The 12,355-nt window shown below is 44.1% G+C and overlaps 2 protein-coding genes across 2 annotated transcripts; both read left to right on the forward strand.

The window, feature by feature from the left end:
• Positions 1-909: 909 nt before the first annotated feature.
• On the forward strand, positions 910-5,269 carry LOC101772146 (arginine biosynthesis bifunctional protein ArgJ, chloroplastic). The gene is made up of 16 exons (XM_004984703.3): positions 910-1,291; positions 1,402-1,525; positions 1,752-1,825; positions 1,935-1,979; positions 2,099-2,149; positions 2,235-2,303; positions 2,422-2,480; positions 2,582-2,651; positions 2,748-2,828; positions 2,924-3,010; positions 3,302-3,424; positions 3,683-3,745; positions 3,907-3,984; positions 4,099-4,244; positions 4,371-4,441; positions 4,810-5,269. The coding sequence occupies exons 1-16, from the start codon at positions 1,121-1,123 to the stop codon at positions 4,890-4,892; spliced, it is 1,395 nt and encodes a 464-aa protein (XP_004984760.1). The 5' UTR covers positions 910-1,120; the 3' UTR covers positions 4,893-5,269.
• Positions 5,270-7,306: 2,037 nt separating this feature from the next.
• Positions 7,307-8,118, forward strand: LOC101771744 (histone H2A). Its single transcript, XM_004984702.4, has 2 exons — positions 7,307-7,603; positions 7,714-8,118. Exons 1-2 carry the CDS (start codon positions 7,379-7,381, stop codon positions 7,966-7,968), a joined length of 480 nt encoding a protein of 159 aa, XP_004984759.1. The 5' UTR covers positions 7,307-7,378; the 3' UTR covers positions 7,969-8,118.
• Positions 8,119-12,355: the final 4,237 nt, after the last annotated feature.

A 12,355-nucleotide genomic window follows, 5' to 3' on the forward strand; every position in this document is an offset into this window, starting at 1 on the left:
AGTTTGACAACTTACAACTAAAGAGAAACAAACTGCCGCTTTTAAGCAGCTAGACCAACATCAACTTCGAAACAAAAGAGAAAGAAACAGAGATTCTGCTACTAAAGCAGAACCAAACTAGTTCTTGATCCTCTTCAAGATATTCCAGCCTGCCTTGCTAAGGATTTTCGTAGTTGAAATCTCCAGATATCGGCATCCATTCTTCAGGTGGTCCCTCTCTTCCTCTTTAGATAGAATTGACCAACTCCTGATCCAATACGTTCCTCTGAAGATTAACTGCAAACAAGAGTTAGGTTTCGATCTTTGAAAGACCACATCATTTCTACTCAACCAAATAGCCCAACAGATAGCAGTTGCACCAATAAGGATTTGATTCCTAAGTTTATTTGGAAAACCCCTAAGCCAGGAACCAAAAAGATTTGCCACATTCCCTGGCTGTTGAAAGCCAAAAGTGATGCTAACTGAATTCCACACCATTCTTGCCATTGGGCACTCAAAGAAAAGATGTTGAATTGTTTCTTCTGCACTACAAAAACAGCATGTAGTAATTCAGCATGGGCATGAGCATGAGCATGAGCATGAGAAAGTGAGTAGGATTGTAGTGTAGTATGAATGAAAGACCTATTTGCAATTTGAGCTCATCATGGTATCGTTTATGTAAATTTCTATCTTATTTGTTGAATTTATGCTGTTAGGAGAGCTTATTAATATATTTGTGGCGAACATGAAAAAATTTGAGTGTGAATTCGGCACACTGCGCGCCAAGAAAATCCACCACTGCGAACGGATGGAGTGACTAGCATGTGGGCCTGTAACCGTTTTATGGCATTTTTAGGGATCCTTTAACGTCAGCATCAGCCCCGTTAAGCGCTTGTTTGACCGGGTTCCCACACCCGAAAACAGCACGAGTCCACGGCCCCTGAGGGCATGAGGCCGAAGACCCACCTGCCCCTCCTCCAGGCTGCCGCCGCCGCCGCCAACTAACACACCTCTCCACACCACCACCAACCAACCCCGCCGGCGGCCGGCCTCGCCCGATAAAACGCCGGCCCGCCTTCGGCCTCCAGCTTCCGCTCCCACCTGCCCCCGCGCGCCCCGACCAGCCGCCTCCCGCTCAGCGATGCCGCCCCCGTCCCTCCTGCTCCTCCACTCCTGCGCCCCGCTTCAGCCCCGCCCCTTCCGGATGAACTCCCGGGCAGCTCAGAGCAGGGTCGTCGTCTGCTCCGCTGCGTCCGCCGAGGGGTTCGTCCCCGCAGCGCCGATCCTCCTCTCGGAGGGGCCCTGGAAGCAGGTGACTGACGAAATGACAAGGGGCTCGCAGGCGCGGGCATCGACTGGAGGGCTTTGGTTGGGCTTAAGACTGAGCCTGGTTGCTTGTTGCCTTGTTGGTGTGAAATGCAGGTGGAAGGCGGCGTTACTGCCGCAAAGGGGTTCAAGGCGGCGGGCATCTACGGTGGGTTGCGCGCCAAGGGCGAGAAGCCCGACTTGGCATTGGTCGCCTGCGACGTCGACGCCACCGTAGCAGGTATGAGTGTGAGCTCCTCCGTTCGCTAGCATGGCAGAGGTAGCAAGATGTTCTCTTAGTTTCTGAATGCTGCTTTAGTGCGCTAGGTGTCTGCTCATTTGGATTTGGATGCATTGAGCAATCAGATATGCTGTTGTTTCTGATGTTACAGGGTGTATTGGCCTCTGATTTTATATGCTTGGTTAGTTGTTAGTTAGGCTTAGTTCTTATGCTGATCTCCTTTCAGGAGCTTTTACTACAAACGTCGTTGCAGCCGCACCTGTTTTGTATTGTAAGAACGTCCTCAGTACATCGAAAACTGTAAGTTAATGCTTCCTCTCATCTGCCTTCAAATTGCAGAACTTCCCCCATACAATTTGGGGTAATCACTTATTGATTTATTATCTTTACACAACACTATGTTCTATAGGGCCGTGCTGTGTTAATTAATGCTGGACAAGCAAATGCTGCAACTGTAAGTGTTTTTAAGAACCATATCTGTCCTACTCATCAGTATCCGTTGTGAACTGTATATGGTAACTCTATACTCCATGACTGATATTGACCTATCGTCTCTAAATGATTGCCTATCAGGGTGATCTTGGCTATCAGGATGCAGTTGATAGTGCAGATGCTGTTGCCAAGGCAAGGCCCTGCCCTTTTAGCTGTCTATTCGCAACAAAAGTCATTTGACTGCTATTTATTTTTGACCCCCTAACTTCTGTTGCAGCTTCTCAATGTGAGCACAGATAACATACTTATTCAGTCTACTGGTGTCATTGGTCAAAGAATAAAGAAGGTACGCGAAGATACATCCAGTATGAAGTGATTGCTCAGCTACTTTTTTCACAGTAGTCCATTGATGTTAGTATGATATAGTCCAGTGCCTGTCTGATATCTGGGCTTTGGTATTGCAGGAGGCACTTTTAAATTCACTGCCTAGTCTTGTGGGCTCGCTGTCTTCTTCAGTTCAGGGGTAACTAACATTCAGTTATGAGTAGCATTATTGCTCAAGCCTTTAAATTTTAATTTTTTTTCATGATAATCATCACTAACCTAAGATCCCTTCTTCATTAGTGCGAATTCTGCTGCTGTGGCTATTACAACTACAGACCTTGTTAGCAAGAGCATTGCTGTCCAGACTGAGGTTTTATTCTCTTGGTTTACTTGTAATGTTCTTCCATTGGAGTTTTATTGTGGCATTATGTGATTTTCGTTGCCTTCAATTCTTGTTGAAAACTAGATTGGAGGAGTGGCTATCAGAATAGGAGGAATGGCTAAAGGTTCTGGAATGATTCACCCAAATATGGCAACTATGCTCGGTGTATGTTCCTACCCTCCGTTTCTCCCTTTAGAACTCCTTCTCCCTTCCTCTATGGAGGCATGTAGCAAGCATAACGGACATTTTTTCTATTATAGGTTTTAACCACTGATGCTCAAGTCAGCAGTGATGTCTGGAGAGAAATGGTCCGAACGTCAGTGAGTAGAAGTTTCAACCAAATTACGGTGAGTCTCCACTCTTTGTATATTGTATCGATCATGTGTAAACAGTCACATGCCAATTGCTTCTAAAGGGCTACTGTATGGCATATGTGCACATAAAAATCCCAGATTGTTATTAAGGGTGAGAGGACACCACAATTTTGTTTGTCATACTGTTCATATTAATATTGCAATAGGTAGTTTTAAAGTAATAGACCTTTTTCTTGCAACAAGACTTAATTTTCTTGCAAATGTGGCAATCTCACTGACAGAACACATAGAAACCAATAATCATGTTGTGCCTTAATCCTGAAGGTGGATGGTGATACAAGTACCAATGACTGTGTTATTGCTATGGCAAGTGGGTTATCTGGTTTATCTGGAATTCTCAGTCTTGACAGCACGGAGGCTCAACAGTTCCAAGCATGCCTAGATGCAGTAAGTGCTCCCCACTGTTCATTAATATTTTCATGTCTGTCAGCAAGTGCTTATACGCAGATGTACTTTAATGTGGCACAACTATATTTTTTAAGCCAGTTGTTTTTCCCTCTAATTTACATGTGAATAGACCAATCACCAATGTAAACTTTATATTGTTCTCAGTAACACATTTCTGCATCCTAGTTTTTCCCCCCTAGCAGCATATATTTTACCTGTTAATTAAGGGGAAGATGCTGACGTATTCCTTTCATGTAGGTAATGCAAGGTCTTGCAAAATCCATTGCGTGGGATGGTGAGGGTGCAACGTGCTTAATCGAGGTAAATGATTGCTTGTTATTTTGAACATGATGGCTGGGTTTCTAAGCTTTAACAAACAATTTTACTTATCCAAAAAGTGAATTGCAGTGTGCACTATATAGGTCCTTTCTTGGTTTTCCTGGAATATGACATAATGTTCTCATGTGCCTTTTCCTATGCAGGTTACTGTAAGTGGTGCCAACAATGAGGCAGAAGCTGCTAAAATTGCTCGTGCAGTAGCATCTTCTTCTCTGGTTAAAGTATGCTAATGTCGTTTCTGCCAATTTTTGCATTTCACTTAGTATATCAGCTGTAGCAGTCTTCTTTTCATTCATTGCCACAGAAGGCCAGAATGATTATGTTATTTATGTCAGGCCGCTGTGTTCGGAAGAGACCCAAATTGGGGACGTATTGCTTGCTCAGTTGGCTATTCAGGCATTCAGTTTGACGCAAATCGACTTGATATTTCTCTGGGAGCTATTCCACTAATGAAAAATGGTCAACCACTACCCTTTGACAGGTTAGAGAAGCTTTGATTGCATAGTAAATTCGCATTTCATCATTTCGGTCACTTTAAATAGATTAGGATTGCAAACAAGTTCTTTACCTCATACTGTTAGGATCTAAATGCCTACTCCTTTTTTAGATCCGCTGCTAGCAAGTATCTCAAAGATGCTGGAGATGTCCATGGTACTGTGAACATCGATATATCAGTTGGTAAGCTTTCAGCTTCTATACTGCATATTCTAATTGAAGATTATCGTAGTGTTTATTTATGGTTGCATCTGTCCAAAACATCTGGTTCATAACCAGGCCCTCTGCAGCCAGCATAGATTTCCTATTGCAGTATTGCTTCATGTGATTAGCTATGCTACCAAGTCAACACAGTGGCCAGGCCCCAGGCAGACCAAACTGGCATCATATGAATTGAACAAATGCTTAAACAATTGGATTCAAGTTTGGAATGCTGATGTCATATTTTACCCTTTATTTTTCTACGAGATTATTTGGTGCTCCGTCTCAACTCGTACTTTACAAAATCACTATATTGTCATTACCATTTCTGTTGATTGTGTTATTGACAGGGAGTGGAGGAGGAAATGGAAAGGCATGGGGCTGTGATCTGAGCTACAAATATGTTGAAATAAATGCTGAATATACGACGTGATATGTATATTCGCCGTGAGGAAAAATATCTTCATTGGTTGGAACGGTGAATCTTTCAGTGCAATCACCACGTGGAGAATGTATATCGTATTGCAACGGCAGCCTTCTCTAACCAAGATGTTGCCCATGTAGTCTTTCCCGTGAGATCAATCAAATCAATGTTTTGTAAGTGTAATAATGCGATGAATAATGGTGGACACAGCAACAATGCTGACACCACCTCTTTCGGTTCTGAATTTCTGATGACGATACGGGAAAGTATAGATCTGAAACAAAAACTTTGAAATTCGGTATACATGTGTATTGCTGGTTGTACGTGTCAAATCAAAGCTTCACATTTATGTCAATTGGACTGAAATATTATTATTCCACCAACCACCATTGACCCCTAAATCGTTTGGATTCCTTGAAGGAGCTGGAGCAGCAGGAGTTCTCATCTTAGCATTTTATTCTTGAGTATCTTCCATTACATTCTGAATAACTTACCAACAGAACGTGATATGACTCTTTGGTACTGCTTTAATTAACCTCAAAACGTCATGTTTTATTTGGGAAAGGCAATGTTTATACATTTTAATGAAGAACTAGAATTTTTTTTGGCTAACCATCTCAAGTGCTCCCATTGTATTCCGTGCATGTTCTACGTATGCCACGTAAGACAATTTTAAGAAGGAAATATGTAAAATGTCCAAAGTACTCTTATTTACAGGACAAAATGGTAGTGGCTCCACAACCTCCCTCTTCTTCAAGTAGCTTCTCTTACGGTTTTAAGAAGGAAATATGCGAAATGTCCAAAGTGCCCTTAGCTACAGGATAAAATGGTAGTGGTCCCACAACCTCCCTCTTCTTCAAATAGCTTCTCTTACGGTTTTAAGAAGGAAATATGTGAAATGTCCAGAGTGCCCTTAGCTATAGGACAAAATGGTAGTGGCCCCACCGTCTTCCTCTTCTTCCCTTTTCTCATTTTCTTTTATTCGAATTTATTTTTTTTCCTTTTTCTTCCCTCTTGCTTCCGGTTCCTTGTTCTTCCTATCTTTTTTCCTATTTCCTCCTCCTTCTCTTTCTTCGGTTCACCTGAGCCTCCACATTGCCCGCCTCCCCTGCGCCGTCATGACTTCGACCCTTATTCTCTACCCCTTCGTCGCGTGCACTATTATGTCGTGCCGGTTCTCCCCATACCTTCCACAACAGGTCCGCCCGCATCGGCTTGTCTTCATCCCACACCGACGTCCATACTGTATCAGCGCGCCTCCACCCCACGCCGCCACGAGAGAGCATAGCGCATGGATAAGGCAAGTGCCAAAGTTTTTGTAATTTCCATGAAAGGCAAGGGCGCATGTGTCTTTTAGCATATGAGGACGGGAGGGTCGAGATGAGCCATTTTTTTTGCTCACGGTGCTCAATGCATATTGCCGAGCTCCTACTCACCCTAGGTCCAACAACTACGACGGTCACTGTTTCGTGGTATGTAGCCAACAATCATCTTTTTATGTTAACATTTCTTCTCTATTTGCTACCTTCTTCTCTCCGATTATTTTTGCTGAATATTTTTAAAAAAAATTCACGATTTTTTCGTTGGTTCCAACTTATGTTTTGAAGTTTTTCCTATCTTCTCCACATTCTTCCCTAGAGTTCCTTGTTCTATTTTTCGGAAAGAAATTATGAAAAGTTTTTCAGTTCTTCAATGAGTCTCAATTTCTTTCAAACTTTCACGGGTAGGGAACAGGGACAAATAAAAATCTGGCAATCCTCCCGTTGTGGCTTACCTGGCTTTTTACTGGTTCCCACTTTTCGCTGTTAAAATTTTCGGGGGTGTTTGGATACGAGATGCTAAACTTTAGCAGGGTCATATCGGATGTTCGGATGCTAATTAGGAGGACTAAATGTGAGTTAATTACAAAACTAATTGCACAGATGGAGTCTAATTCGCGAGACGAATCTATTAAGGCTAATTAATCTATCATTAGCAAATGGTTACTGTAGTACCATATTGTCAAATCATAGACTAATTAGACTTAATAGATTCATCTCGCAAATTAGACTCAATCTGTGTAATTAATTTTATAATTAAATTATATTTAATACTCCTAATTAATATTCAAATATTCGATGCCACATATGGTACCGGCGTGTATCCAAACACCCCCGCCTGCTGCCGGGCGCGTGTTGCCGAAAATCCTATTCCCGTGGGCGGGAGACTGGAGGCGCAATGTTTCGGTGCTCCCGGAATCTGCTCGCACCTGATTGGCCGAGCTACCCCTCCCACGGATCGTGCCCCGCGGGCTCCATCGCAACCGTCCGTGCGCCTCCAGATCTGACCGCTCGTTGCCCTCGTACGCGGATCGACGGGCCCACCAACCTCCTCCGCCCGCGCCGTTTAAATACGCGGCGTCGCCTTCGATGGCAGATCACCTCGCAATCTCGCATTCCTCCGATCTCTCGAGCCTTTCCTACTCCCGATAAGTCACTCGAAGCGCAGCCGCTGCCATGGACGCCACCGGTACCGGAGCGGGCGGCAAGGTGAAGAAGGGAGCGGCCGGGCGCAAGGCCGGCGGCCCGAGGAAGAAGTCGGTGTCGAGGTCCGTGAAGGCCGGGCTCCAGTTCCCCGTCGGCCGCATCGGGCGCTACCTCAAGAAGGGTCGCTACGCGCAGCGCGTCGGCACAGGCGCTCCCGTCTATCTCGCCGCCGTCCTCGAGTACCTGGCCGCTGAGGTAAGCAACATTCCTATCTGCCCCTGAAATGAAGTCATGTGTTCAATCTTATTTTGCAACGTCGTATTAATCTCGGTGCTGATTCGCCTTTTGCTTCCTTGCGTGACCAGGTTCTTGAGCTCGCCGGGAACGCTGCCAGGGACAACAAGAAGACCCGCATCATCCCCCGCCACGTGCTCCTGGCGATCCGCAACGACGAGGAGCTCGGGAGGCTGCTCGCCGGAGTCACCATCGCCCACGGCGGCGTCCTCCCCAACATCAACCCGGTCCTGCTGCCCAAGAAGACGGCAGAGAAGGCGTCCAGCGGCGGGAGCAAGGAGGCCAAGTCGCCGAAGAAGGCTGCCAAGTCCCCCAAGAAGGCTTAGAGGGTGGACTCAGATCCGATGTCTGGCGCCGTTTCCTGTTACCTGAGGTGTTTAGGTTGTAGATGCGGGGAAAGTGGTGCTTGGAGATGAACCAGTCTTGTAACTTATGATCTGTGTTTTTCAATGGAAGAAATGCCTAGTTTAAGTTAACATGGTGTGCATGATTTCTCTCATTTACCTGTGATTTTGCAATTTGGATGTAGTAATTTTTCATCCGTGATCGGCGATTTCGAGTTATCCGTGGTGTCCAATGAATTCGATTTGCATGTAAGAAATTGGGAAATGAAATTCCCCGTGAGAAACGAGAAATTCCTTGCAAGTAGTGCGCTCAACTTTCCATTTTTGCTGCAGTTACTAGATGCCTGAAATTTAGCAAGGCCTAGATTTCGATGAATTCCTGGGGGATGGAATTCAACCATCTGGTTCCTAGGTTCGCTGATGGAACTTTTAGTTAGTTTGAAGAAAATTTTCTTTGGGAAAATTCGGATACCTTCATCTGAAAGTCGTGGTGCTTGGGAATTTCACATTTTAGCGGGAAGTTTCCCGCTCCAGAATTTAGCGACGGTGCTGTGGGCGGGCAATCCAAGTATCTCAAACTGAAAGTTGGGCGGGCAGTGCCTAAAACTGAAAGTAAGCCAAGAGCTATTTGGGATTGTCCTTGGACACTGATTCAGAAACCCGCTATGGTGCACAAATCTGAGCAAGTTACTAAGGGGGTGTTTGGATACGAGGTGTTAAATTTTAACAGTGTCACATCGGATGTTCGGATGCTAATTAGGAGAACTAAACATGAGCTAATTATAAAACTAATTGCAGAACCCTGTGTTAATTCGCGAGATAAATCTATTAAGCCTAATTAATCCATCATTAGCAAATGGTTACTGTAGCACCACATTGTCAAATCATGGACTAATTAGGCTTAATAGATTCGTCTCGCGAATTATACTCCATCTGTGCAATTAGTTTTATAATTAGCCTATATTTAATACTCCTAATTAGCATCCAACATCCGATGTGACGGGTGTTAAACTTTAATAGGTGGTTGCCAAACAGGCCCTAAGGGGGTGTTTGGATACCCCGTGCTAAAATTTAGCACCTGTTACATCGGATGTTTGGATGTTAATTAGAAGTATTAAATATAGACTAATTACAAAACTAATTGCACAGATGGAGTCTAATTCGCGAGACGAATCTATTAAGCCTAATTAGTCCATGATTTGACAATGTGGTGCTATAACCATTTGCTAATGATGGATTAATTAGGCTTAATAGATTCGTCTCGCGAATTAGCATAGGAATTCTGTAATTGGTTTTATAATTAGCTCATGTTTAGTCCTTCTAATTAGCATCCGAATATCCGATGTGACACTGCTAAAGTTTAGCACACAGTATCCAAACACCCCCTAAATGGTCTCTAAAGGGGGTGTTTGGTTCCACCTTGCTAAACTTTAGTTGCTTTAACAACTTTTAGCTGCTAAACTGCCAAACACCCTTGCTAAAACTTGCTAAAGTTGAGTTGCTAAAGTTTAGCACTTTAGCAAGTTTTTGTTGCTAAAACTTGCTAAAAGGTGAGCTGGACAACCTATACCCCTCATTTATTGCTTGTCTCCCTCCTCCTGTGCACCTTTAATAAGGGTAGATAGGTTTTTTTACAGCTTATTAAATGCCTTTTAGCAAGAGTATCCAAACAATTTTTGCTAGCAAAAATTAGCAACTAAAGTTTAGCAAATTTTAGCTACTAAACTTTAGCAAGAGTAACAAACAGGCCAAAATATCTTCAACAATATTCTCTTTGCAGCCTTTAATAGTGGAGAAAAATCTTCAGCAATCTTCTCTTAGCAGCCTTTAATTAATAGTAAATCTTTAACAATCTTATCTTAGCAGGCTTTAATTAAGAAAATCTTTAGAGATATTGTGTTAGCAGGCTTTAATTAAGAAAATCTTTAGCAATCTTCTCTTAGCAGACATTAAGCAATATGTAGCAATAGCAGGATTTTATCAAGAATATCTCTGCAAATAGCAGGTTTTTTAATTAAAAAGATCTTTAGCAATATTATATTAGTAGGCTTTAATTAATAAAATCTTCAACAATCTTCTCTTCTTGGCCTTCATGTACGAAAAATCTTTAACAATCTTTGCTTCGTTGCAAACGTGTCTTAGCCAATAGAACACAATGCACGGCAATTTTTCAACTGACGTGGTAGCAGAGGTCGAAAGTAAGAAGCTAAAAATTCAACTTCTGCTCACAAGTTCACTAGTTGCAACAGCAATCGCGATTCGCGAGATCAGGCATATGACAACCTGAATACATTTCGGATGTTCAATCCCGGACTAAACTTTAGTCTCTATCACATCGAATGTTTAGGTACTAATAGGAGTATTAAATATAGGCTAATTACAAAACCAATTTCACAACCCCTAGGCTAAATCGCGAGACGAATCCATCAAGCCTAATTAGTCCATGATTTGACAATATGGTGCTACAGTAAACATTCGCTAATGATGGATTAATTAGACTTAATAGATTTGTCTCGCGATTTAGCCCAGGGTTCTGCAATTAGTTTTATAATTAGCTCATGTTTAGTCCTCCTAATTAGCATCCGAATATCCGATGTGACACGGACTAAACTTTAACTCCAGGATCCAAACACCCAGAGTTCAGACACAAATAGACAACTTGAAGAACATTCTTCAGTAGCAAATGTGCTCATAAACCAACACAGGCTCTAAAACAGAAAGCAGTAAAATGTTGGGAATCGGGAACTGCGAGGGAAGAAAATGGTTAATCTTATGGAATGGGCTACTATATGTCTACCGGAAGATAGTTAAGGGATGAAACTATAAAGTGTAGTAAGATCCAACAAACCTATTCTAGTACGCTGCAAACCAAAAGCCTATTTAACTAAAAAAATATTGTTAATTTTTTTTAAAAAGTTGGACTAGAATTTTCTTGAAAAAAGTTGAAACAACATTTATTCAAAAAAAGTTGGCTATTTCTTAGAAAAAATTGAATCCAAATTTTTTCGAAAAAAAGTTGCACCAACATTTTTCAAAGAAAATTTGGTTCAACATTTTTTCAACTTTCTTCTCTGGCTCCGGCGGTAGGCTGCGGCACGGTGGTGGTAGTGCAGGTAGGGGAGGAGAGAGGAGTAAAGGCTATGATTTTGATTTGATGCAGATCTGACGAACCTCAGTCGTTGCACGGATCTCAAATATTGAAAGTTATCACTTCTATCCACCTTCCGAAAGATGGATAGGATTTCCAAATGGAAGGTGTCCTGCGCGCTTTTGCGTCCTTAGGCCATGTCCAAAAAATCAATCTTCCGCGTAGAATCTGTCAAGATACGAGTAATTTAGTGAAAGTGTAAGATTACGTATCAAAATCTGATACTAGTTCAGATCTAGCTCTGGGAATCGTTCCTGTATATGTTTCATTTTAATTTAATTAAACAAAGTGCAGGAGTTTCAGGCACGCCCACAAGTTGAAAAACTTGTAGGTATAGGACACCAAGCATTCGGCTTCGCCAATTTGCCGTTCCAAACAATCGATTAGCCGATTTGCTACTCGCCTACTCCAAATGCTGTCAGTTTGATTTTTCTTACCACTTGACAGTTATGCCCTCGGTCCCACGTGTCATCTCCTTCCCCACCTCGGCCCTCCTCAACCAGCTTTTCACCTCCTACGATTCGCCGCCGTCTTCTCGGCACGCCGCGCGCTCCCCCTCCTCCATTCGCTGCAGCAGCTTGAAGTCCCGGGTCCCAAGCGGTGCCGCCGCGGACGTGGATGCCGCGTGTGTCGTCTTGCACACCGCCCCTACCGTGTCCCCTGACCTGTGCGGCCGCAGCGCCGGCATCGGCACCGACGGAGAGCATGCGGCCGCGGCCCGGGTGGCGAACTGGAAGCAGTCGAAGGAGAGGCTGGACCCCGCGGCAGGCTGCCGCCGCCGCTAGCCAAGTCGAGGCTCGAGTTGGGCGCCGTTGTCGACGACGCCGACAGCTGCTCCTGCCCCACTGCCGGCGACGGTGGCGTTCTGACATTGGTCAGGGCCCTTGGAGGATCTCGTCACTAGTCTGGATGTTCTTCTTGCCGGTGCTTACGGCCACCTCACGAGGCGGCGGCTCCACGTCCCGAACTCTAAAATGCACAATGAAATTCCTAAACTTGCTAATCGGTTCACGTGATATCCAAATTTCCATAACCCATGTTAAATAGCATGCGTTGTACGCTGACTAGGATGCTTACGCGTCCTGACACACGTGACCCGCCTGTCAGCACCATCTCTTTTCTCCAATCCTGCAGTCCCGGACGTCCGCACTAGGCTCCGGCCCTAGCCCCGGCCACCGTCCGCTCCTCCGGGACGCCGCCGTCGCCCCGAACACTGGCCGC

The sequence above is a fragment of the Setaria italica genome, chromosome IX, assembly GCF_000263155.2.
Source record: "Setaria italica strain Yugu1 chromosome IX, Setaria_italica_v2.0, whole genome shotgun sequence".
Classification (NCBI taxonomy): Eukaryota; Viridiplantae; Streptophyta; class Magnoliopsida; order Poales; family Poaceae; genus Setaria; species Setaria italica.